The sequence below is a fragment of the Pelobates fuscus genome, chromosome 3, assembly GCF_036172605.1.
Source record: "Pelobates fuscus isolate aPelFus1 chromosome 3, aPelFus1.pri, whole genome shotgun sequence".
Lineage (NCBI taxonomy): Eukaryota > Metazoa > Chordata > Amphibia > Anura > Pelobatidae > Pelobates > Pelobates fuscus.
In genome coordinates this window covers 379,152,002-379,179,907 of record NC_086319.1, presented here as the reverse complement: position 1 = coordinate 379,179,907, position 27,906 = coordinate 379,152,002, and the positions used below count along the sequence as shown (strand labels likewise).

General features: G+C 41.9%; 1 protein-coding gene and 1 non-coding gene across 2 annotated transcripts; both read left to right on the top strand.

The window, feature by feature from the left end:
* The first annotated feature begins 70 nt into the window (after positions 1 to 70).
* SYCE2 (synaptonemal complex central element protein 2) lies at positions 71 to 27,786 on the top strand. Its single transcript, XM_063445946.1, has 4 exons — positions 71 to 138; positions 1,815 to 1,928; positions 4,611 to 4,815; positions 27,271 to 27,786. Exons 2-4 carry the CDS (start codon positions 1,822 to 1,824, stop codon positions 27,457 to 27,459), a joined length of 501 nt encoding a protein of 166 aa, XP_063302016.1. The 5' UTR covers positions 71 to 138; positions 1,815 to 1,821; the 3' UTR covers positions 27,460 to 27,786.
* Positions 18,383 to 18,455, top strand: TRNAT-UGU (transfer RNA threonine (anticodon UGU)). The gene has a single exon. It is a non-coding gene; the product is annotated as a tRNA-Thr (tRNA).
* Positions 27,787 to 27,906: the final 120 nt, after the last annotated feature.

The window sequence follows — 27,906 nt, the reverse complement described above, 5'->3', positions numbered from 1 at the left end:
CACGTGCTCCCACCTGTCGCCCAGCATTGTGAGTTGAGTTTCCTCATTATGGGGAATGTGTGAGCGGCCATTAACACTGTCTGTCTCTGTGGTAGATTGCAGTGCCACCAGTTGGCTTCAACTGGCACTAAAAGGGTGGTTAGTGTGTCTTCCTGGAACCATTGCTGTAATTAGGCTTCTGAGACTGTCCATAGCTCCCAAGTGACCCTTTATAGAAGGGACAGTCCCTATCTTTGGGCCTGAATCCATCTGGATCAGTTTTCTATCCTTATGTCCCTTTTTTGTTGTTGTTGCTATGAGCTCTACATTGTTGGTGTGTCTGAGTGTGTAACAGAGATCCACAGTAATAATACTCCCAGTAATGTGTCTTTAAACTATCCCCCTTCCCCCATAAAGTAAAAATGCACCTTCATCGATGTGTATCTTAATCCCCTCTTTAAATTTCTTAGTGTATTTTATCCCCCCCCCCCCTTTTGTGTCTTACACCCCCTTGTGTGTGGCACCCTGGACATATACACACATGGATATGCAGACTGAGACATACACACACACTGACACAAATTTAGATATACACACACATAGATGTAATCATTTTAATATTTTGAGCCACCTTCTGCTTAACTTTTTTGTGCCGGAGGGTTCCTCCCCTGGGGTCCTGCTGAGGCTGATGGGAGTGTAAGTCTGAAGCTGGCTCTCTTCCCTCACTCCCGTGCCTTCTCCCTCCTGCATGGCTCACTCTGTAGCTTGGAGGAAGTGACCTGCACTCGCTTCCTCCTAGTCAGACGATACTACAGGGGCCCGTTCACCCTGGTAAAGGGCCTCTGTGCCAGACCGGGCTGCAGTTCACTAACTGCATGGGCCACCCAGTCGGCCCTCTGTAGTGTGCGGGTCCAGTTGCTGCACTGGCTGTAGTTTCAGAGCTGCCTTCAGCCCCTTTCTACATCTTTTTCACCTACCCAGCCCCTTTGTGTGTCTCTTTCTCTCCTATTTCTCTGTGTGTCTCTTTGTTGCAATGGCCGCGCACGCATTAGACCTCCCCATAGGAAAGTATTATTTAATGCTTTCCTATGGGGATTCCGGGGACGCTGGAGGTCCTATACAGCCACTAGAGGAGGACTTAACCCTGCAAGGTTATTATTGCAGTTTATAAAAACTGCAGTAATTACACTTGCAGGGTTAAGGGTCATAGAAGATGGCACCCAGACCACTCCAATGGGCAGAAGTGGTCTGGGTGTCTGGAGTGTCCCTTTAAACTCATTCACTGTGTTAACCTCTACCACTTCAGCTGGAAGGCAATTCCATGCATCCACTACCCTCTTAGTGAAGTAATACTTCCTGATATTATTTTTAAACCTTCGTCCCTCTTATCTCCTCCTAGCGTGGCTGGGCGGACCTCGGTAGAGGATCTTTTGTATCTTATACCCGGGCTGACAGGAAGCCATTAGTTGCTCTCAGTGAGCAGCTTCCTGTCATACCGGGTACGCAATACAGAAGATTCTCTGCCGCGGCCATGCTATATGTAGTGACTGGCAGGAGGGGAAGCACTCCTGCTGATCATCCGCATATTGTGCCCTGTATTCCTAAACACTATAGTTTTTATCTAACTGCACCTACGTTTAAGGGCTTGAAGGGTGAGTTTTACATACCTTTCATCCCTCTGCGCGAGTCTCAGTCCTCCTGACACGCCAATCCTTTGCTTTCTCATAGGATACTATGTACTTTGCCTGTTCTAATGTCATATTGCAAATATTTTACTAAAAATACACTGCAAAAAAATTAAGTGTAAAGTACTTTTTTTGAATATCTTATTTCAGATAAGAAATGGCCGAACGAGAGATTGATGCCGCAGAGGGGAAGGAAAAATCATACAAACCCAGTCATTCCAAACCTGAACATACAGTGGCAACCTCAAGCAAAGCAGCTTCTCAGTGAGGCACACAATATAGCAGTGTCCTGCGGGGGGGGAGGGGGTTCCCAGTGACAGGCACCAGCGGGTTGCACACAGCAAACACCTTTCACTAGAATAGGCACCTGCCTATCGGCAGACTCAAGTGTCTGCTCTTCAGTTTTAAATGAGATGGGGAGCTGCAGGAATCAGTCTGTGCTCTGACTGTACAACTCCCACACAGTACTGATTCAAGGAGGTAACATCACCCCAACATCAGTACAGAGCTGCAGGGAGCTGTGCACTGCTGTTTGCACACTGCTTCCAGCAGCTGACCTCTAGACACCAGGTATAAGGGTATGTGTGTGTTTATGAAAGTGAGCTTGTGTGTATACAAATGTGAATGTACGTGTTTGTAATTTCCATAACAAATGGTTGTTGCAGCATTGCAGAGAGACACAAAAAAAATCTCCACTTGGGGCGGGGTTGCGCCAATATACATTTCCATCCTCTGTGCCAGTTAACCCAGACATGCCTTGGTCACTGCATAATGTCTATGGTAAGCTTTATGCTTAGAGAATCATCTAGTTATAAATGTATTTAATGAGCTGTTGGAACAGTGGTGTAAGACTGATGGAGTCCTACTGCAACCATGATCATGGGGCATGTAACCCCTTGTGTACCTACTGTCATGGGAAAAAGAAAGTACACTCTCTTTGAATTTTATGGTTTTACATATCAGAACATAATAACAATCATTTGTTCCTTAGCAGGTCTTAGAGTTCAATAAACACAACCTCAGATAAACCACAACACAGGGCATATTACAACGTGTCATGATTTATTTAACAAAAACAAAGCCAAAATGGAGAAGCCAGGTGTGGAAAACTTAGTACACCTTATGTATAAATAGCTTGCAGAGCCACCCTACGCAGCAATAACTTGAAATAATCATTTTCTGTATTACTCTACCAGTCTCACATATTGTTGTGGTGGAATTTTGGCCCACTCTTCTTTACAACATTGCTTTAGTTCATTGATGTTTGATTGGGCCATTTCAACACATTGATTCTTTTTTAGCCATTCTGCTGTAAATGTGCTGGTGTGCTTGGGGTCACTGTCCTGTTGCATAAGCCAAGCTTTAGCTGTTGGACAGATGGCCTCACATTTGACTCTATAATAATTTGGTATACAGAAGAGTTGGTGGTCGACTCAATGACGGCAAGGTTTCCAGTTTCTGTGGCTCCAAAACAAGTCTAGATCATCACCCTTCCATCACCGTGCTTGACATTTGGCATGATGTGTTTGTGCTAATATGCTGTGTTTGGTTTTTGCCAAACGTGGCCCTGTGCCTTATGGCCAAACCTCCACTTTGGTCTCGTCTGTCCAAAAGACTTTGTTCCAGAAGTCTTGTGGTTTGTTTAGATGCAACTTTGCATAATTTCTCAGATCATTGCATGGTCCGACCTTGGGTGAATTTGCTGGGGTGTCAACTCCTGGAAATATTGGCAACTGTCTTGAATGTTTTCCACTTCTGAATAACCCTTCTCAAAGTAGAATGGTGGACTTTAAATTGTTTGGAAATGGCCTCATAGCCCTACCCTGTTTGATGAGGAACAACAATTGCTTCTCTAAGATCATTGCTGATGTCTTTCCTCTTTGGCATTGTGTTAACACATTCCTGAATGCTCCAGATCAGCAAAGTGCTAAAACTTTGGCTTTTATAGAGGTGGTCACACTTGCTGATGATCAATTAATCAAGAACATTTGATTAGCAGTGTCTGTCTGCTACTAAGCCTCTTAAATTCCATGGAAGCAGTAACGGTGTAATTAGTTTTTCAAACATGGTTTCTCCATTATGACTTTATTATTTTTAAATAAATCATGACACAGTGTAATATACCATGTGTTGTTGTTCATCTGAGATTGTATTTACCTAATTTTAAGGAACAGCGCTAGTAGTAGCCCATGCTCTACCCCTTTATATCTCCTCATAGTCAGGAGTAGCACATTCTCAACCTCTCAATTTCCAGCAGTTGCCCATTTCCCCCCTAAATGATCAAATTGAGCCCATTCTCATCACTAATTAGCCAGCAGTAGGTCATTCTTCCCCTCAATGGTCAGCAGTAGCCCACTTTCCTCCTTTACAATTGTCAGCCGTAGCCTTTTACCCCCCCCCCCTTAATTGCCTGCAAAAGTCAGTTTTCACCCTGTCCCTCGCAATTTATTGTAAGGCTTGCCTTGATTGTCTAAATCCAGTGACTAGAAAGCCCCATATTGGTATTGTGGAGCAAACAGAGCTGCACGGCGTGAGCTCTGATTGGTGTGCCCTATTGTGGTTAGAGCTGTGGTATAGGATTGCAGATAATTAATGTGAAATGCACAGAACTGTGCTGATTGGTACTGTATGGATCACCTTCTGTGCAGTTGCACTCATTCCTGCTGGTTTATAAAGTGGAGTGACTGCTTTCCCACAAGTGGCTTTATCATATCTGCTGGGGACACAATGTTTCGAACTCACTGGGCCAGCGTGTTGTGGCTTAATTGGATAGGTGAAATCGTGAACCAAAATTACACCTATGCATTGATTTGTGTATAATTTAGCCTGGTTTGGTGTGTGCGTAGCTCTTATAAACATAATTTATGTGATTGTTTTATGCATAAGGATTTGAAAGTAGAATGTTTTCAATGTTAATTAATGTAGGTTTTGTCTTTGCTTCTGCAGGCCTCAGAGCCCATCGTTGACCAATGCTGTACCAGACATGGCGTCCAGCATTGGCTCAGAGGAAAATAGCAACTACTGTGAGGCTCTAGAAGCCACGTTGGAGGCTCTGCAGAGCAGGGCACAGAGGCTGGTTGATAAAATTAATGAAGGGCGCACTAAGGACCAGGAGCTAATGAAGAGCTTTAATGAAAGCCTTGCAATGAAGGTATGACACCTCTGACACAAATTTAAAATAATATGACACAAGAGGATTATTCATACTCATACCATTATCACTACAGCTGTAGCAGTTATAGGGTGAGTAATGCTTAGGCAACAATTCATGGTAAGTAGTAGAACCAATTTAGTATGGTTTGGCAACTTATCTGGGTCCCAGCAGGCATCCTTTACTGTAGTCCCTGTTTCTTACATTTTGCAGAATAATCTGATTAGCTCTATAGAGCAAAGCAGAGCCATACACGATCACACTCATTGGCTGAGAGCTTCATCTCAGCCAAAGAGCGCAATTCTGGATAGGTCATGCTTTATTCTATAGAGACAGGCGAAGAACGAATGGGACGCAGGCCCAGGTTAGTTGTCAAACTGTACTAATCAGTTTTGACTTCTTAAAGCGTCTCTCTGCTCAGGGCCCGGTGGTCATGAAAGGCAGGGTAAGGTAGATTATACTTACCTGAACGTAGGAAAGATATGTTTCTACTTTGCCTCAGTATATCTTTTGTCTTGGTTGGGATTTCAGTGAAATTCCAACACAGTCAATGTGAGCATTTCATAAAGATGATATATTTCCTAAATGCTCATTTTGACTGGGGCTGGGGGTGACCGATATGTAAAATTGAAAAGGGAAATGGCAAATGTATGCCAAAAATGGCTGAACTGGATAGCGTTTCCAATTTCTCTCTTTTTGTGTAAAATATTTAATTCTTTGCAAATCTGAAATTAATGGAATACAATTCTTTATCTCAGCTGAGTATTAATATGAAGATAAGTCACATAGTTACATAGCTGAAAAGAGACGTGTCCATCAAGTTCAGCTTTCCTCTTATATATTTTTGCTGTTGATCCAAAAGAACGCAAAACACCCAGTCTGAAGCGCTTCTAATTTTGCAACAAACTAGGAAAGAATTCCTCCTTGACCCCAAAATGACAGTCAGATATCTCCTCGGATCAAGCAGCTATTAACCCACTAATTAGAAATGATATCCCTGTATATTATGTTTTTGCAAGTATTTATCCAATTGCTGTTTAAACATCTGTATGGACTATGATAAAACCACCTCTTCAGGCAGATAATTCCATATCCTTATAGTTCTTACTGTAAAAAACTTTTCTTTGCCTTAGATTAAATCTCCTTTTTTCCAGCCTAAATGTGTGACCTTGTGTCCTATGTATAGCCCTGTTTATGAATAGATTTCCAGATAATGGTTTGTACTGGCCCTGAATATATTTGTATAATGTTATCATATCTCCTCTGAGGTGCTATTTTTCCAAACTAAAGTGATTTACATTTTTTAACCTTTCTTCGTAACTAAAATGCACCATTTGTTTTATCGATCTTGTAGCTCGTTGTAGCCCAAAATTGCACAGCATATTCAAGATGTGGTCTTACCAGCGATTTTATATTATATAAAATTATATTTCCAAAATCACATTTTCTTCATTTGAAAAGTTTATTGAACTTTTTTTTATATATTCTTTATTTTTGCCGTGCTTGAGAATTCAGATGCAGACTGCAAAGCCACAACAGCAATACAGGAGTAGAGAGTGACATATAATTATACATTACAGATTGAAAGCATATACATAAAGTAGTGTTGCGTTATGTGGCAAATGTTATCTTTGCACGTTTTTATAATGTATTGTAAAAGTCAAGCTAAATAAACATGTCTAAGCCCTAAGGTAGCTTATGAGAAACTGCACATTTTTCAGAAGATAAAAGTAAAACAATATGCAAGATTAGTATGTCTTGATACGAATGAGCAATAATGCTTGGCAAATTTCAGACATGCAGAGTAAGAAGTATACAAATGTTTGTAATAACAAGCTTGGTTAACTTGCTAGAGTTAATTAAATTATCCAGTGAGAGTTTGCTAAAATCATTATTACTGTGCCGTTCCACTAAAGAAGAACGTAGAGTATAAGGCTAAAACATGTTAAAAAAAAATTAGTAGGCAGTAGGCATTTCAAGCTGAACCATATTAATGACATTGGAGAGAAGCATATCTAAGTTGATGAGGCAAAGTCCTAAGTCAGCCAATCCCTGATAGCAGCCAGAGTGTAGTGCAGCTGGGAAAGTCTGCAGGAGGGTCGGTGCAGCAGCGTCGGAGTAGAGCTCCTCTCCAGTTCCGGGGCCCGTCCACGGGCCGGACTCTTGGAGCTACAGTCCTGGTAATTCATGTGTGCCAGGGCTTTCCCCTACTGAGGGCGGGCTGCAGATCGAGATGGAGGTCGCCTCTTTCAATGGATGATCCCTGCCCTGTGCTTGGGTAGGGACTACTCCTGTCCGGCATTAAATTTATCTCCGGCTCTGGCGTGGAGGTCTGTCTGCGGTCTCTAAACTTCTCCCAATTACATTGGAAGATTTTAGAGTCTTCGCAGGGTAAAAGCTATGGAGCTGTTGAGATGCTGCCGAGACATGTTTGAGCCATGTGTATCTGATGAGCCAGTGGTTGCCATCTTGGTGATGCGTGGCTAAGTCCGCTCTGAATAAGAGGTGAGTACGGCAGAAGTAGCTTCAAACAGGTCTGTGGGCACCGGGGGTGGGGGAGAGGGGGTACAGGGCTCCGGTATTTCACAAAGAGAAAAGCCCAGCCCGCCTCATGTAGAGAGATCATCCGTATCTCCCGCCAGGGGCCCAACAGGCCTTGAGGAGCTGGAGACTGCAGCTGCCATCTTGCAGAAGTGAGGAGACCTGGAGTTTGCTCCAAAGTTGCCCAAGGGGTACCAAGTAACGGTTTGCATAGAAATTTATAGTGAGCGCTCAAACTGTATATATGGGTTACTGTAATAAAGTATTACCAGGTGCTCAAAGGGAAAATCTGATCTCCCACCAGATCCATAAACCTAGTAGATAAAGAAACCCCAAGTACACCAGATCTAGTATGCATGTAAAACATCTTTTATTTGTTTACAAAGTGGATAAACAGAGATAATATAAGAAAGAGTGCAGAGTATGCAACTATTAATTAGTATACCACTTAATCATAAAACATGCAAAAGAAGGTGCTCAAGATATAAATCCAAAAACCCATATTAAAACAGGCATACTGATCAGAGAGCAGGAGACAATAAAAAAAACAAAAAACAATGTTTCGCCAAAACTGCCTTCCTCAGGGCACGTCATTTACTAGGTACCGAGGGATTTTTCTTCTCCCTTAAAGTCGCTTTATAAGCAGAGTCAAGCCGGAGCTTAAGCAGCATGCGACCAGCCAGTATGGCGTCCAAGACCCGCACTGCCCCGTTTATTGAACTTTTTAAGGGAATAAGGGATACAGATAGTAGAAGGAGAAGTAGGACAGAGAACAAATCTAACAAGTGAGAAACATCACATAGGTAGCATCACATACGTACTGTATGGTAGGCAAAATACATCATCCATCCACTAATAATCATGGCTAAAACATAATTTACATGCTTCAATTACTATTAATTATTATTATTATTAATTTATAGAATGTGATGTAGATTAATTTAGAAATAAACAAATATGTTTAAATGTCTATCTGTTCCTGTCCAAATCTGAGATGATTAAATTGCGTATACGCAGAAGTAAGCTCACACTGACACATGGAGTTCAGGTTAAAAGCACTTCAGAAAATTTAATACAATCTGGTTGGAAAACAGTTGTGCAGATCTTTTTAAAAGCAAAATGACATCATCATTGAATATCAGATAATAACAAATAAACATCATTAATTGGATTAAACGTTATGTGACTATATCAGTGTCCACCCATCAATATTATTAATTGGCTCAGGGATTTGAGTGACCAGCTAGGTGTCCTCCCACCGGGAGGTGGTATTGTTCTGGACAAGGGTGTGGACAGAAGGCTCAGGCGCCATCTTTCCCAGCATGAGGTTTACTCGGTGGAAAGGGGGGCTTGAGCGTCATTTTACACAGTCAGTGATATCGGGCCTCATGTCCAGGTGCAAGGTCTCTTATGAATAGAACATTTCATTACTACTGTGTTCTCGTGGCCTTCAAATTATACTATGTTGCAAGTTAGGGGAAAGTCAGTAAAGTCAGCAGTTCCTGAGTTAATCATATCTTTATAGAGAATACAGTCTTTGTCTATTGTATTAGATGTGCTGGGAAATTCTGTCATGTAATGTAGTTTTAAAATGAACAAGTTAGGTTATGAGGACAAAATGGAGGATTGAAGAAGTCAGGTTAGGAGGACAAAATGGAGGATTCACAGTATGCAGTTAAAATGGAGTTAGTACAATAATTCAATACAAGTTCAATAAAGATTTTTAATAATTCTACATCAGTCCCCCCTATGAAATGTTAATATTCTAAGAGATAAACTTTATTAGTTAGTTTCAGAAGACAGGTTAGCCCAAAGGCACAAAACCCTATGAAGTAACGGTTCTTAAAGTCTTCTTAGTTCTTCAGAGGGACATCATAAATAGACAAGCTTACATTACCATATGGACCTGTGTTATCTGGAATATAGGCACAACAAGTCATGGTGACAGGTAAACGTTGTTGGTTGCAATAGATATAATACATGCAAATCAAAATGTTATTATTATTATTAGCAGTGACGGTTGGGAAAATGGACTCAAACTTTCCTTTTACTGCAAAATCATCTGGTACCCCCCTTGGCACACCTATGGCATCAATATATATATATATCAATCAAACTTTCCCTTTAGAGGGGTGCTCCTCTTTATGTTCTGAAGCATGAATGTGGTGTGTCAAGAGTACCTTGTCATGTATTATGTGTATGGACATAATAACCTTGGCTAGGGCGCATTTGCTTATGCATTGTAGTATTAAACCTGTCCCACGCTACATCAGCGTAGGTGGACTCGGATCATTTAGTCAATATTAATATCACCACAAACTCAGGATGGGCAAATAATCCTGAGGGAGCTTGGCGTTTGGATCTCTTTAGCTTCACGAGGTCTCCTTTTGGGGTCCTCGGCTTTCCATCGATGGCAGGTGGTCAGGCATTATTATGGCCATCAAACACCTACTTGCTGGTATCTTTTTTTTCTTTAGAGTCAAAAGTGTGTCAAAATCAACAAATGTTACTTCTCATGTTGCAGAGAGAGAGAGAGTCTTGAATCTGGAACAATGAATCCATTGAGTGATCTCTGCAACTTTCACAATGCACTATTGGATATATGGTCTTGGTTGTCACATTGATGACCGGCTAGGCTTCTGGCCATCCTGACAAAATGTCTATTATAACTAGTGCATATTTGACCCAGTAGCTCTTTGTCATCTGGATTCTTGAAAGGGATATTGAGAGTTAGCTAGGTGCTTAGGATTCTCCTCCTCTTCTGCCTGAGCTGTCCTTGGCACAAATAACACAGGATCGGCAGTGACTGGTGATTAGAGGAGTAATTCTAGGTGCTTTAGAGTATTTAGAGATCAAAGAGTTCATGAGGGTCTTGGATAGGTATAAAGTTCCATGGGCTCACTGCCCAGTACATGTTTTTGGGTAAACAGAGCTTAAGAGCGTTGGAGTACAGCCCGTCTTCAAGGGTTGCCCCTTTCTGTTTTTCCAGCTTTGTATTTCTTCAGGGTCAGCAGCTGCTTGTCATTCTTTCAGAAGCTTGAGATCTGTAGGTAGGATCTACATGGTGAGTATAGAAGTTTCTTTAGCGGACACCCTTCTGTCCACTTCCCTTGGTGCACTTGTGGCTTGGTTGGCAGCTTTTGGGCAGCTGAGTGGTGCTTCTTATCTTCCAGATTGATCCAAAATAATGTGCTGCACCCAGGGCATGTCTTGAGTCAGTGTAGATATTGGCATGTCTTCCTTCAGGCATTTTGTATGCCACTGAGAAGGCTGTCAATTCAGCGTCTTGAGCAGATGTGAGTGAGGAAAGTGAAGGTGCTTGACGTACCTGATCTTCTGTAGCAACAGCAAATCCAGTATGGTACCTTTCCTCTTTATCCGCAAACAGAGTGGAGTCAGGATCTGGTAAAGCTACTTTGTCTTTCTATTCACAGTTCTCTTGCTGACCCCCCTCTGTAGAGATTTGTAAATTGAATGTTCATGTTTTGTTCTAATGAGTCAAGTTCCTTTCATGAGATTTCTGGGGACTTAGTGAAGAAAAAACATGAGGGACAGCCACCTCCCTTACTTCCATGGGAATCTGGGTCAGGGCCGCACTATTTCCTTGAGAGTGCCCAAAACAGTTCTTTCAGTGTGGTATTCCCCCCTGGGAAGTGGCGGAAGAGTGGCCAGAGCAACTTTTCTTCAAAATATAATGTTGTCAGGTAGAGGCAGAGTTGTCTATGGGTGGAGGAAATTGGTAAGGAATAAGAAGGGAGGAAGCATATAAAGGATATAGATATGGTGGTGGGGAGATGGAAGAATGAGTAGCGGATAGAGTGAGAGGGAAGAAGGTGGAGTAGGAGGAGGAGAAGGTGGAGTAGAGGAGAAGTAGGAGGAGAGAGGAGAAGGTGGAGTAGAGGGAGGAGTAGGAAGAAGAAGGAGGAGTAAGAGCAGGAAGAAGGAGTAGGAGGAGGAGAAGGTGGAGTAGAGGGAGGAGTAGGAGGAGGAGGAGGTGAGAAGTAGGAGGAGAGAGGAGAAGGTGGAGTAGAGGGAGGAGTAGGAGGAGAAAGTGGAGGAGTAAGAGCAGGAAGAAGGAGTGGGGGGGGGTAGAGGAGAAGGAGGAGGAAAGAGGAGAAGGTGTAGTAGAGGAAGGAGTAGGAGGAGAAAGTGGAGTAGAGGGAGGAGTAGGAAGAGGAGGGAGGAGTAAGAGCAGGAAGAAGGAGTAGGAGGAGGAGAAGGTGGAGTAGAGGGAGGAGTAGGAGGAGAAAGTGGAGTAGAGGGAGGAGTAGGAAGAGGAGGGAGGAGTAAGAGCAAGAAGAAGGAGTAGGAGGAGGAGAAGGAGGAGTAGAGGAGAAGGTGGAGTAGAGGGAGGAGTAGGAGGAGAAAGTGGAGTAGAGGGAGGAGTAGGAAGAGGAGGGAGGAGTAAGAGCAAGAAGGAGGAGAAGGAGGAGTAGAGGGAGGGGCAGTAGGGGAAAGTGGGGGACTGTAGATGAAGGGGAGGGATCGGTGGGAGGAATAAGCGGGGGTGGGCAGGTAAGGGAGCAAACAGGTGATGTAGCAATGGAGGATACATCAGAAATCAAGACTAGGTAGAAATGCAATGGAGGCTGCAAATAGCCCATGTACAACAACTATTAACTGGCCCTATGCTTTCCCTAGAGAAAAATAATAAAAGGCTAACATGCTCATCTTGTCTCCACAAGCCTCGAACGTTTCACTCCCATGGGTGGCCCATGATGGCTTGCCCACCACTTCTCCACACGGGGTCTTGTGCCCGCGGAGACAGACGCTATCCCTGACTCTCGTTCTTAATTTAATAATTTATATCTAACATCTCAAAATGTAATTTCTACTTATATCACAAATATACATTATCACAATTTTATGTCTCGTAAATGAGATAAAATTTATTCTACTCTTTACTGATAATGTATTTTTAAAACATACAAAATAGACAAATAACATTGCCTTCTGCAAAATAAATGGAAAAGATAATGGAGATTTTGTTAAGCTTATAAATGGCTATACATTAATTCACATTTCTTGTTGATGACAATGTACAATGTAATAGAGCAGCGGAAAATGCTAGTAGAATGCTTGGTTGCATAGGGAGAGGTATTAGCAGTAGGAAGAGGGAAGTGCAGAGTACTGGATACAGTACTGGAGACCATATCTTCAGAAGGATATGGATACCTTAGAGAGAGTTCAAAGAAGGGCTATTAAACTGGTTCATGGATTGCAGGGTAAAATTCACCAGGAAAGGTGAAAGGATCTTGACAGGTATAGCTTGGTGAAAAGATGATAAAAGCATTTTAAATACATAAAGGGAAACAACACAGTAAAAGTGGAGACTATATTTAAAAGAAGGAAAAACTACCATAACAAGAGGACATAGTCTCAAAAATAGAGGGACAAAGGTTTAAAAAAAAAAAAATAATATCAGGAAGCATCACATTACTGAGAGGGTAGTGGAAACATGGAATAGCCTTCCAACTGTAGTGGTAGAGGTTAACTCAGTAGAAGTGTTTAGGCATGCGTGGGATAGGCATAAGGCTAAGCACTTGCTGCTAGTAACAGATCTAGAATTAATATACTATAATGCCCGAAGTCTCAATTCCTATGCATATGCAATAATAAAATATCTGGGCTTACAACAAAAATTATGTTAGTCAGTCTTTAAACTTGGCTTATTCATTTGTTCAAGAAATCTTGGTTTATTAGAACTTTCTTTTAGTAAATGTTCTTTAAGATAACCCTTCTTTCAGCATGTTATCAATCTTTGTACACAAAGCTAAAACACACTTGTTACTTATACGTGAAACGATAGACATATATATTCTATCTACATATTAACCAATACTTGTCACAGACACCTTCCTGACACAGGGAAACTAATAGCAGGATAATTTTAGTAATTGTAACTTTTTTGTTCATAATATATGGGAATTAAGGAAGACAGCATGTCTTTAAGATAGGATGAGCATGACACAATACACGGGCGGAAAATAAATAAATAAATAAACTCACGGAATGCAAACAATATACCTACAGCCATTAATCACTTTTCCTCTTCACAATCTAGCTTAACAACTTTGCATATTCCCTCTATCCACATTGCATAGCAATGCAACAAATCACACTTGCCTTTACATTTTTAACTCGTCCAAATAATTCTCTATTCCTGCATCAGATTCACTTTCCTAACCTTCGTAATAAACACTGAGCTACATCCCTGACTCCTTATCTTATACAACAGTCTTGGAGAAAATACTTTGTTCCATTGCTAAATCTTATTAGTTTCTGAATAATTTTACTGAACGCAGAACTGAAAAACCAGGAATGTCACCCCTCCCTCTCCCCCCTCGCGTCTCACAGAAGGCAAGGAGAGAGCCAGCATGAAGTTTTTTAACCATGTCAGCGCTGGAAAGACAGTTACGTTACAATTATTGCAAAAGCAAAGAGACACAAAAACACAACATTTAATAATACTCTTCAGTGAAACTCAATACAAAACCCCCACCCTCTACCAGGGTAATGGCTAATACAAAATACAAAAACAATTATTATGATATACATACATTCTTAACCCTTTGTGATCTAGTTCTTCCTCAGCCCAACCTTCCTGCTGAATTGCATTGCTACTCTGTACCAGTAAGCTTGCTTTCTTCTCTGTCAGTAATCTACCACATGAAGGCACAGCAATTTTACACACTTTAGCAATCTCTATCTTCAACTAGATCACACGCGCTAGCCAGCCCTTATTGGGCTTTCCTAACCCTGTTCCATTCCCCTCCTATACAGGCATCCCAGATATAGGGGAAAGAAGATTAAACAGATTATCTACAATGGTCAGCTGCCATTCAGAAAGGGTGGGTCCCTCCAAGTGCATCTTCCCAAAACGCAGACTAGTCACTAATTCCGTGTACCCGAGGTGGTAGCCACGGATTGGAGTGGGGTGAGAAGTGTGTGACCAATCACTTCTCTCACAAGAGAAATAGTAGAGGATAGTATAATAGTATAGGAAGTGTAGAAAAGATAAAAAGGTAAGGAAAATCCTTAGAGACAGACACAGGAGTTCATGAGACTCCTAATTAAACAGACAAGACAACAATACAATTGAAATACAGTGCATGCATCACAGTTCAAATGAAATCAACAATAATCCCTTTCCTTTACTCGTGTGCTTACTCCAAAGTCACCTCCCTCAACCTCGTAGTGTCCCCGCTCGGAGAACGACTTTCGTAAGTCTCACTACCAGCGGCCACGGAAAACAACTGACACCGGTCCGAGTTCCGTCAGCCTCCCTCTGCACAGCAGTCCACAAGAATGTGGCCACCTCTATCCTCACTCCCGTAGTGCCCCTATAAAACCCACTTATAAGTCTCACTACCACGTGATGCGGAAAACAAGCAATGCCTACTTGAATCCCCCCAGGAAACAGAGTCCCCTGCCACAAGACTAAGTCCCCTACCACAAATAAACAGAAAACTGGAATTCCACCAGCCCCAGCGCTCAGGGTTGTGGTTACCAAAAGAAAACTGGAATCCCCCCAGCCGAAGTTGAGGTTTACCAAAACTGGAATCCCCCCAGCCGAAGCTGAGGTTTACCAAAACTGGAATCCCCCCAGCCTCAACACTCGGGGCAGTGGTTACCAAACTTGGAATTCCACTAGCCCCAGTACTCGAAACTGTGGGTTACCACGTGCACAATGAGGCTAGCTGGGCTCTCAAAGTGTCACAAGAAGGATCACAGGAAATTATGAGTCTACACAAAATCCACAGTTCCAACAATCCTCTTTTTCCCTACAGCCCCAGCCACGAGGCTCCTAAAAGAGGTAAACAGGCAAAGAAGACCCCCAGGAACGCATCCACAGGTCAACCCCCCTTTTTCCCTACAACCACAGCACCGTGGTTCCTAAAAGGAGTAAAACAGGTAACAGAAGACCCCCAGGAACGCATCCACAGGTCCACCCCCCTTTATCCCAAAAGGGGTAAAATACAAACAGATAAACAGACAAACTGAAGACCCAGGCAAGTCCCCTCAGGTCCACCCCCCTTTATCCCAAAAAGGAGAAAACAAGCAAGACAGAACCCCAGGCAAAACCCCTGCAGGTCCACCCCCCCCTTTATCTCAAAATGGGGAAACAGGCAAACAATTCAAACACACCCAGGCAACAGATAGACTAAAATGCAGGTAAACAAGTGAGTAACGAGACACCGGGCAAGATATTACCTGTCTTTGATGTCCTCCCGGGAAGCAGTCACAGACACGTGGACGGGTCAATCAAAGGGGCCGGAACATACCGGTGGCTCTGCAGAAGTCTCTACCGTGTACTTGGAGGTGATCAGTCTCCCTTCCTACCCCCAGGATTCCCCCGTCCAACAGCATCTTCCTTAGGACGGCTCACCGGCCAGAGGCCATAGCCCGATGCCCCACGTTGGATGCGCCAAATTGATGTAGATTAATTTAGAAATAAACAAATATGTTTAAATGTCTATCTGTTCCTGTCCAAATCTGAGATGATTAAATTGCGTATACGCAGAAGTAAGCTCACACTGACACATGGAGTTCAGGTTAAAAGCACTTCAGAAAATTTAATACAATCTGGTTGGAAAACAGTTGTGCAGATCTTTTTAAAAGCAAAATGACATCATCATTGAATATCAGATAATAACAAATAAACATCATTAATTGGATTAAACGTTATGTGACTATATCAGTGTCCACCCATCAATATTATTAATTGGCTCAGGGATTTGAGTGACCAGCTAGGTGTCCTCCCACCGGGAGGTGGTATTGTTCTGGACAAGGGTGTGGACAGAAGGCTCAGGCGCCATCTTTCCCAGCATGAGGTTTACTCGGTGGAAAGGGGGGCTTGAGCGTCATTTTACACAGTCAGTGATATCGGGCCTCATGTCCAGGTGCAAGGTCTCTTATGAATAGAACATTTCATTACTACTGTGTTCTCGTGGCCTTCAAATTATACTATGTTGCAAGTTAGGGGAAAGTCAGTAAAGTCAGCAGTTCCTGAGTTAATCATATCTTTATAGAGAATACAGTCTTTGTCTATTGTATTAGATGTGCTGGGAAATTCTGTCATGTAATGTAGTTTTAAAATGAACAAGTTAGGTTATGAGGACAAAATGGAGGATTGAAGAAGTCAGGTTAGGAGGACAAAATGGAGGATTCACAGTATGCAGTTAAAATGGAGTTAGTACAATAATTCAATACAAGTTCAATAAAGATTTTTAATAATTCTACATCAAATGAATAGCACTTATTCCATTATTGCTTTGAAAATAGAACATATGGCCAAGGTTGGTAGATTCGCAACCAAGGAAAACATTCATATTCTCCACATATTGAGCGAAAAAGACATCATAAATCAGGGTCTTTTATTCTACGGGACACAGAGCACTCTCCGGTGCCCGTCTGCCGCCACGCATTCTGCCGGAATCATATGCAAGCAGACAGGCAATCCGGGGCCTCTAAATAAAAGAACTAGGCTTGTAGACCAGAGAGCATAGACTTCATATCCGGGGGAGATGGTGAGCTGGCTTGACATGTCTGTGCCAACTTTGACTTCCTCCGTGTGACTTGCATCTTTGCAGTTGCAGGTTTAGCTGCAAAAAATTAGGCTCTATCCATTTTCTCAGCTCTTGGGTTGTGCCTCTTTGACATCCTAAGGCTGCCTTGTAAACATTGAAGTGTGTTCTCTGCCACTAAATACATTTTAATGCTGTTCCTGGCTTAGTCAGACGGATCTCAGAAAAACACGTCTATGCTACTCCAAGTCGGGTCCACGCCCCCTCCATCACATTTTTTTGTATACGTTTTGACTCCTATTGTGGGTCTAGTAGATATACCTAGAAATTCATCATTACCTAATTAGAAGATGGAAACACAAGAAGCAGTGTAGTTTTATTGCATCCAAGATAGATATCCAAAATTATATATATTCTTTTAAACTCTTATTTCAGGGATCACTAAAATGTTGATACCTAGTTGTTGCAGATCTCCAACTCTACAACAGGATGACAAAGCATCACGGGATTTGTAGTTCTGGAACAGATGGGGATCTACCTTTTAGTTTTGGACTCCCTTGGCTTATGAACATCAAATGGCAAATCAGAAATGTAAAAATTTTCTTTTTCTGCATCCTGAGATCATGCAGCTAGGGGTTTATTTATTTATGTACTTTTGTGAAGGCAAATTAAAAGATTACCCAGTTCTAACATGTTTATGTAAGCCGCTTTGAGCACATTATTGTAACTGAATTTAATCCCCCAAGAAAGCAGATACCTGGAGCAATTAGTTAGAAAGCTGCACAGGATATTCTCAGTCCTGTTTGTCAAAGCAAGAGTTAGCGCCAGCTGCTACAATAATCAAAGGGATTTTTATTGTAACAATTTACATCTAAGTATCATATTTGCATTTCACTTGGTAGCTAAACGTAATGAAGCCATTTTCAGCATAATTGTTTCACACCTGTATTTTAAGTATTGATGTGATATTTAAAAAAAAAATTTAATATCTCCATCCATCCACAGTTCTTTTGGGCTTTAATTCGGCAGGACCCGGCAAGAGGGCAAATTATTGCAAAATTGTTTGCCTGATTACCATGAAATGCCGTAAAGGCACTTCAGGCATCATGGCCACTACAGTCGGCTGTAGAGGTTATGATGATTGGAGTAACCTTTTGCTTATTTAAGTTTTATGGGGAAAGAATGTCTATGGAGCTCAGCGCTCCTGATCCTGGCTTCCTTAACTCTCTACAGTGTAGTATGAGGAAGAGATAACCAGGTAGCCACTGATAGGCTGCGTTACATACTATTTTCTATATGGGTGGCAGTTGATAGTATGAGAGCATCATACTCTCAGACTGTCAGCAGCTGCCTAGCTAACCCTTCATTGTGCTGCTCTCCAGAGAAGAATAGAATGCAGTACACCTGTGAAACAGTTTAACACCTGTAAATAGGAAAACGCCCAAACACTTTCGCCATCATAGTAACTTAAATCAGAACTAGTTTGACCTGGTATGTATGGCTCCATAGCTCAGGGGTTAGAGCACTGGTCTTGTAAACCAGGGGTCGCGAGTTCAAATCTCGCTGGGGCCTGCACTTCCATTTTTATTCTGACTGGTTACAGCAGCGATAATGTAATTGCCATAGACCTGGGATACCCAGATTCAAATCCTGGACATACCATCTTACCATGAAGTGTCCTTGGGCAAGATGATTAACAATGTAGTAGATGTACAACGATGATCTGCCAATCTCAAATCCTCATAAATTGTACGCTCATTAGAACAGTGTCTTCAGATATCCTCTTTCTATAATTGTAAAGCACTGTGGTATATTTTGGCACTATATAAATACTAATAGTAATAATAAGTAGTTATGAAGGTGGGAGTGTTCCTTTAGTGTTTTTAAAACACAGTCTTCACTTATTTAAATGTGATGCGTAGCTAGCATATGTGGTTGGAATATATAATGTTTGTATAACACTCTTTACATTTTCTTCTTTTATTTCTCTTTATATTTTATATTTTATTTTTATACTTTTTCTTTGCTGGCAGCTTGTGACACCTTTATGTTTAGCTAGTTTCTTCCATTTAACCCTTTTAGGTTAAACTGAACATGTTTGGGATATAAATAGACCTTCTCTATGTATTTGTCTCTTTACACTCGGTAAACATCCTGGTATTGGCCTACTTACTTTCTGTTGTTGCTGGCAGTGTTCCAATTTTTTTCCCATTATTTTAGTTATTTATGTTTTGCTATCATATTCCTACACTATCTTTACCTGGCCTTGTTCTTGGGTCATGCTTGTTCAATTCTGCAAATGTTTTTTTCCCTTCCTAACCCAGTGCCAGGATGAAGGTGTTCTTTGATTGGTCCCTGAACCAAAATGGTGTCCTCTTTGCATCTCAATCACTGCAATCACAGAGATATGTAAAAAAAAAAAGACCCTCAGTAACTACATAGTTGTTAGATTGTGGTAGCCTGACAGGGTTTGGTCTGAAAAGGGTTGTGACCAAAGCAGAAACCACCACAAGTAGGAACTCAAAATACAAGAAAACAAGAATACAAACAATGAACAGAGGAAAACAAATGTATTATATGCAAGAACACAAAAGAATAACAAATGCAAAACAGATAACTCAATCTAAGGAAGGAAGTAGGGCCTCTGGATACAGGGACAGATTCGTTTGCACAGGAACAGGTTACTCTGGAATACCGTCTTGAGTGTAAGCTCTTTTGAGCAGGGTCCTCATCAACCTATTGTTCCTGTAACAATTTGTAATTGTCTAATTTATTGTTAAATGTTCCCCTTTATAATATTGTAAAGCACTTCGGAATATATTGGTGCTAAATAAATGCCAATAATAATAAGACTCAGGGTTACACAGGATAGCAGCTAGCTTTGGAAAACGCAGGCTAACACAGGATAGCAGCTATCTCTGGAATACTGAGGGTAACACAGGATAGCAGCTAGTTCTGGAATACTGAGGGTAACACAGGATAGCAGTTAGCTCTGGAATACTGAGGGTAACAAAGGATAGCAGCTATCTCTGGAATACTGAGGGTAACACAGGATAGCAGCTAGCTCTGGAATACTGAGGGTAACACAGGATAGCAGCTAGCTCTGGAATACTGAGGGTAACACAGGATAGCAGCTAGCTCTGGAACACTGAGGGTAATGTAGGATAGCAGCTAACTCTGGAACACTCAGGGTAGCACAGGATAGCAGCTAGCTCTGGAACACTGAGGGTAATATAGGATAGCAGCAGCTCTAAAATACTGAAGATAACACAGGATAGCACCTAGCTCTGGAACACTGAGGATATCACAGGATAGCCGGACGGATAAAAGACTGATGGAATGGAAGTCTTGCTGCAACGAGAAATATTAAACTCTACCCAAAAAGTAGTGTAGGAATGGGCTCCATAATCGAATGCTTGAAAATCTGAAACCCTTTACAAGAAATATGGCATAATAGAACAATCAATTTAGCTAAGAATTGACAAAGAAAAAGATTGGTGCTGTCTGGCCATTGCTCAGAACAACATTCACATCCCAAGTGAAACCATATATAGGTTGAGGTGCTCTGGAAAGTTTAATACCTCTGAGTAATCTACAAAAAGTAGAATTCTTGCCAATTCGGATACCATCAGTGGCCTAAAGAAATGAGAGATCTATACACATTTATCGTTCGGTAAGTCTTTTCCTTGTTCAAAAAGTAAAGAAAAAAACAACAAAATACCATTTATATTTATAACGGGATCCAAATACCGTTCTCCGCACCATTTATATTAGATGTTACATGCTGTTTTATAAGATTTTCTGGTTCCTGGATCCAAGGTGTTATAATAACAAAATTGATTCTAAGATTCCTTCAAGAAATGCAGGTCACTGTATATTTTCCATGCCAGCAGAAACAGAAGGCTTTGTTGTAATAAATCGCAATCGTAATGAGATCCAGAATGGATGGTAAGAGGAATGTCTATTAGCAATTCCAGAAGTCAAGGGAACAACCATGGTTTTGTTTGCCAAAATAACATTATTAGAATTACCACATCTTTCTGATTCCGAGTTTGAGAAATTGTTCTAGAAATCATTGGAAATTGAGAGAATGCATAACTTTTGCTCTGAGACCAATTCTGGCAAAATGCATCTACATCTAGCTGGATCTGGTCTTCAACTGCAGAAGATGGAAATTGAGTCTCGAGGCAAATAAGTCTATTTGGATTGGTCCCCAAAGGTATTCAATTTGCAGAAACATTTCCCTGTTCATTTACCCATCGCTCTTGTCTAAAAGATGGTGCAAATGCCAATCTGCAAAGTATTCCGCTTGCACAGAAATATTGTGAAAAAAGCAGAATTGCCAAAAATGTTTGGCTAAATTTGCCAATTCTTTCAATTTGCAACCTCCTAAATGATTGACATATTGAAGCACTGAAACATTGTCCATGTGAAGAACTGAACATTTGGAATGATTCTTAAGAAATTCAATTTTTGTTCTTTATTTTTATGTAAGATTACATACAGGCTCGCAACGCCACAACAGTAGAAGCAAGCAATTTAGGAACAATCACAAAATGAAAGTCTTGATCTGCTTTTGACCATTTTCCACCACTGAAATCTTCTTCTATGTGAGTGAAAGCACCATAGTAGTTCCTTTTGAAACTATTGATTAAGAGTCAGACTGTCTGACTGTCTGAATAAGAAAGACCTTAAAGCAAAGCTTGGACTTTAGGTTGTTGAAAGTCCCTGTACTGGAATGGCACAAGGACCCAGGAAAATGGAAGAAAAGGAAGAGGAGAGATGTCCTATCATTCTGTTAAATGTATTGGAGGCATATCTGCTTTGTTTCGAGTTTGATTTCTTTCTTTATTGATTTTTCTTTGGAGGCCGGGAGACACAGATTTCACAGAATTTACCGTGAAACCTAAAAAGTTTATGGTTTGAGTAGGAATACGTTTATAAGAAAACTGTTTTTTGTTTTTTTTTAGAATTCCTGAGGTCCAAGAGATGAGAATTTTTAGAACTGATTTATTTTGCAACTTTTTTTTTTTGAATTTGACAATTTTTATTTTGCCGTCAAAGGTAAGGGGTACAGAAGGCAAGATGGGGACAAGGGGTTAAGTATATATCCATACGCAAAATTTTCAATAATGCTGCAATCGAGGGTAGGGGGGTACAGAAGGCAAGAGGGAGACAAGGGGGTTATGCATATATCCACACCCAATATTTTCCAACAATGTGAAACCTCTGCACAGGTTAATACTAATACTTTCTAGGAGCTCGTTCGGGAGATACCATTGGTTGTAATCTTAATTCTCAGTAGAAGTGAACCTACACGTGTTTCCGTAGGTGGTGTCTTTCCTGAATGGTTCGAGCTTAATGTGGTTTTAGGGTTTAATGCAGTCCTCATTGTCGGTGTTGGACATGTAGGGATTTATAGGGTCGGGTTATGGGGGAATTGAATTGTGTGGTGTACGTGAGGTCGAGTAGTTCTGTATAGTTACGGTGTACTGTTGTATCATGTTAATGTGGTGTAGGCGTAGTCTAGGTGCTATGTGTGTGTGGTGCGTGTGTGTGGTGTGTGCGTGTGAGCCAGCATGTATATTGCTAGGTTGCCTCCTATGGTGGAGGTCTTTCATCTTTTGAAAGGGTTTCTGTTGTCATTGGTTCAGTGTGGGTCAAGTGGCTTGTTTCGGTCCCAGAGATTCCATGCTTCGGTCCAATAAGGATTAGTCCGGCTGGATTTCCTTGCCATTGTTTCATACGCCTTGGACGTTTCTACAGCTGTGATGCATTGGGTGATCGTTGGAGCTTTAGATTGTTTCCAATTTCTGCTAATAGTAGCGAGGGCCGCTATACAGATGTGGTATAGCAGATATTTAGTGTGTATGTGCTGTGTTGGAGGTAATCGTAATAGTAGAAATATTTCTGGCAGGAGTGAGATGCGCAGTTTGGTGCAACTTGTTATTAATTCTAGAACTTGCGTCCAATATTGTGTCTTGCCTGTACCATCTGTATTCATGGCCCTTGCGTAATGTCAGGGACCAGGAACCAGACAGAGACAGAAGTAGATGCAAACACACCTTTATTAATAAATAACAAATAATAAACAAAAGCAAAGTCCAGGAATCAAGCAGGGGTCAGTCACCAGAGCGGGTAGTCAGACAAGCCAGGATCAGGAGCACGGAGAGCAGCGGAGTCAGGAACAAGGCCGGAGTCAGGAACCAGGAGCAAACAGGAAACACAGGAACAAGGAGACTTCTGGGAAACAGGAAACCACGCAAGGGCAAGGAGGTTCTGGGCTTAGCTGCTTAAATAGGCAGAACTGATTAGCAGCAGGGTTGATTACTACTCACAGGTGAGTAACCGTGGCAACAAGCAGAAGCAGCTCATAGTAATTGCAGCTGAAAACTCAATCACTGAAACAGAAAAGGGTTGCTGTTTAAAACAGCAAAGAAACCCTGACAGTGATGTCTTCTATTTCTTTTGCTTGAGCCTCAGTAGGGTTCAACATGTGGGCAGAAGTGGTGTCTCTTAATTTTCGTAGGAGGTCCAAGTGCTCCTTTTCACGTTTGCGTTTAAGATATGATGCTCGACTAATGAGGTGACCCCTTATGACCGTTTTGTGGGCTTGCCATATGGAGAAGATTGAGGCCTCCGAATTGTCATTCGTCTCGAAGAACTTTTCTAATTTGGACGCCATTGATGCTGTGAATGCTTTGTCGAGGAGGAGGGATTCGTTGAGGCGCCATGGTGGTTTACCTCGGTGCAAGTAATTGGTGTTTAGTGTCATTGTTAGTGGGGCGTGATCAGACCACACTATGTTGCCTATAGAGCAATCTTCTACACGGGGGAGCATGTTACCAGAGGTTAATATATGATCTATTCTTGAGTATGTTTTGTGCACTTGTGAGAAGAATGTGTAGTTTCTGTCCGAGGGGTGTTTTGTTCTCCAGACGTCATAAAGGCTATTTTCGTGGATAAGTTTCGCAAATGCCTTATTGTTCGGGCCTAATTTGAGATGTTTATCTGAAGTGCTCGGGGTTATCGAGTCTATACGGGTATCCATCGTGTGATTGTAGTCTCCACACAGGATCTTGGGGTCGTTTGTGTCGTCTGGTAGTTTATTGAGGACCTTATGTAGGAAGTTGCGTTGATGGTCGTTTGGGCTATATAGGCACGCTAGGATGTATGGATGGTCATTGATTCTACAGTGTAAGATAATGTATCTTCCTTGGGTGTCCTTTTTGACCCGTAAGGTTTCTACCGTTAAGGAGTTGTGGAGTAGTATAGAGACTCCTCTAGATTTGGAGGTGTGTGTTGCATGGTATTGCATTGGGTATTCTCTGCGGGTGAAGTTAGGGACCCTATTGGTTACAAAGTGTGTTTCTTGGACGCAGACTACGTCTGCTTTGATTCGTTTTATATCGTCTAGTAGCATACGTTGTTTATGTGGCGTGTTAAGGCCCTTGGTATTATGTGAGTAGATTATCATGTTCGTTAGTGCTTGCTGCGGTGTGTAAGGGTTTTGTCTGGTAATTTAGCAGTGTTAACTGGCTTTTTCGTGTGTCGGTGTTGTCGGGGGAGTGGTGGTGTTGGTGTGAGCGGGGTTAGGGTGTTATAGTAGCACGGGTGCTATGTACAAAGACCGTATGGTCTGGCACGCTAGTCGCGCCGTGGGGTTGAGGAGCTAGAGCTTCCAAGTACGTGGCTAGCGGGCTCCAATTTGTGTTTTGATGTGGAGCTGAAACCATATGTGGTAAAGTGGTAAAATTAACATAATAGTACAACATAACAACATTAGAATAGAACAGTAAGTATCATTGCAAAGAGGCAAGTAAGCAACAGTATGTCCTTTAACGTTATAGGTCAATTTAAATCTTGTATGTCTTACTCCTTTGAGTATCGTGGCTATTCCCAAATTCCTAAATTCTAGTGCTAGCTTGCTGGCCTGCGGGCACCCCGGATCAGCATAGGGTACATTGAACTCAGGGTACATTGAACTTTCAGCACCCAAGGGTCTAGCATAGGAGCTTGGGGTGGGGTTCATGCATGTCAGTGAGGTGGAGTAGGCGGTGCATGGATAACCCCCATTTTGGATCCCATTACTAATCACCCGGCTCCTGCTATCGTTGTTAATAAATTGGGTGCCTCGGTGATGAGAGTGTGCATTTCATAGTGCTTATAAAGGCAGATATGTGTCTGTCCTGGGGTTCCCAGGCTTGGCGTTTCCCTTGTTACATGCGTCCGCATACACCGCGTACAATGGTGTTATTCATTACTGTTACATCGGGCCTAGGAAATATGCTAGAGCGGGCAGCCCAATCTAACGCTGGTATGCTGTCCAGTCAACTCCCCTGCAGCACTAGTCCCAACCTAGGGCAGTGCTTCGGATGGGTCCCAGATGCCCGCAGGGGCGTTAGGGTGTTGGTAAATAGACATCAGTAAGGAAGACATGCTATATAAGTGGCATATAAACAGTATGCATATACATTTAGGTAGTAACTTATTTACAAAGGAACACATGTGGATAGGCAGTGATACTTGCGGTAAGCGCGTTTAGCACTTCCAGAGAGACATGTCAGTTCATGTTCGTTGGTCGGTTAAAGCTACGGTTGGTGGAATGAGCTTCCTCGGGAGACTCCCTCAGTAGACCCCATTTTTCCAGGAACTGCTGACCTTCCTCTGGGGATGATATGACAATCGTTTTCCCTTGTCTGGATAGAATCAGCTTCGTGGGGAAGCCCCACCTGTAGCGTATGCCTTTGTTGCGGAGTGTAGTGGTGATCTGGGTGTAATCTTTCCTTCGGCGGAGAGTGGCCGATGAAATATCCGCCATGAGGCGCACCGATGGAAAATCTTCGTGCGGGCCATCTCTGCTGCGGTGTGAGCGAAGGACCAGCTCCTTAATGTGGAAATAGTGAGCTCTGAGTAGGATGTCGCGTGGAATTGAGTCAGGTAGGTTTTTTGGTTTCGCTACCCTGTGGATCCTGTCTATCAGGAGCATGTCCGCAGGTATGTCCGGGGCGTAGGCCCTCATGAGGCCTCGTGCGTATGCTTGCAGATCGTCTTGGAGGACTGACTCTGGTACTCCTCGGAGCCGTAGATTGTTTCTTCGGGCCCTGTCCTCGTGGTCCGCCATGCGCATTTCCATGATTTCCATTTTACAACTTAATGCCTGTAGATGCTCTGATACTGTGGATTGCGTGGAGGCTAGTTCTTGACATTGATTTTCAACCGCGGAGGTTCTAGTTGTTAGGTCCCTCACCTCCCTCTTTATTTGGTCAGCCGTTGTCTGCCATGTGGAGATCAATTTTGTTGCCATTGCTTCCATTGCCTGCTCGAAACGGCTCTGTGTTAAATAGTCTATAGGCCGAGAGTCCTCCGGCATTGTCGGCACCGGGCTGGGGGTGGTATCCTCCACACCCTCGTGCTCCACCGTCCGCGTTGTCTCTGCCGCAGAGGAGGTTTTGTGGCCGAAAAAGTTCATTTTTTCTGCAGCTTTCTTTGCCTTAGATGTAGCCATTATGTTTTAGTCGATATATGGGTTTCAGCTCAGTGATTATTGCAATTCAGTGGAGCCCTCGTGCCGGAGCAGATTTTCAGACGTCCATCTTGCTCGGCGGTTAGCCACGCCCCCTATTTTGCAACTTTAATAGAATTCCACCTAAGTGTACTATCATCTCAACACTCCTGCTCCAAAGGAATGCAACCACTGGTTTCAAACATTTTGTAAAACACCATGGGGTAGATGATAGACTGAATGGGATACAAGTGAGCTGCTATTTGGTCTTTCTTCCAAATGAATTGAAGACATTGGAACTCTTTTGTGATTGGAACAGTAAGATACACATCTTTTTTTGTTTATTTTTGCCATCCAATCAGAAAGAATAAGAATATCTTTGAGGCAAAGGATGCCTTCCATCTTGAAATGTTGCAAAACGGCATTTGCATTTAGATTCTTCAGTTTTACAACTGATCTGACATCCTTTCTTTTCTTTCATGAATATATTGCTCACATAACCTGGTCAATGTATGGGAACTTGTATATCACCTTTCATGAGTTAGGTTGAAACTTCCTAATCTACCAAAAAAACTCTGCAATTGGGAAAGACCAATTGCAGGAGGCAAATCATTTCTAACCATTGCTTCTCCTGAAATGTGTGTAGGAGTCTTGGCCTTTTCTGAATTGGCCTGAAAAGACATTTCTTGGTATCTGTTACCAAGACCATGCATCAATTTAATAGCTCAGTTTACTCAAACTAAATTGCAAAATCTAGGAAAAATAAGCCATTTTTAGAATAGATTTGAAAAGTAAGCCAATTTCTCACTTTATATAGAGCAGTAACGTAGTGCAATATGTGTAAACATCCATGTTTCTGAATCTTCTGCTTTTCTGTTCTAGGTCACTGAAGTCTCCCAACGCCTGGAAGAAAGGATGTATATTCTTTATGACTGTCACAATAATCTACTTCAAGACAGGTTGCAAGAGCTCTCGGAAACTGTAGATCGAATCAGACAAGTGCAGGCTGAGCTTAAAACAGTCTGTGAGACGGTAGTTAACCTCTACAGAGACCTCTGCGTGCTTCCATAATATTCAAGAAGTAACAACTTTAGAGCTTAAATTTGCCATATGCACTCAATGTAAAAACACACAAACAGGGAGAAATGGTCAATATTAAATATAGCCAATTGTTTAACAATGTTTGACAGTGTGAAATAATTTATAATCAGACATGGATAGTTTCAAAGTTAAACAGACTAACAACAAACACTAAGATTAGTTACAGTCTGTCTCACATTCTTTACCCCTATGTAAGTCATTTTCACAGATTTATACACAAGTAGCCAAGAGATCGCTTGCTATTCACAACAGACATCACCCGTGATGCTCTGCAAATATGAAATTCCACAACTAAAAAGCTACCTCCACTTGACTTACATTTATCTGTATCTGTTGTAATTGTGTCTTCTTTTACATTGAGTTTTATGTATTTATTAGAGAAGCTTCCTTGTTTTGGGCTGTTTTTACTTATTTAAC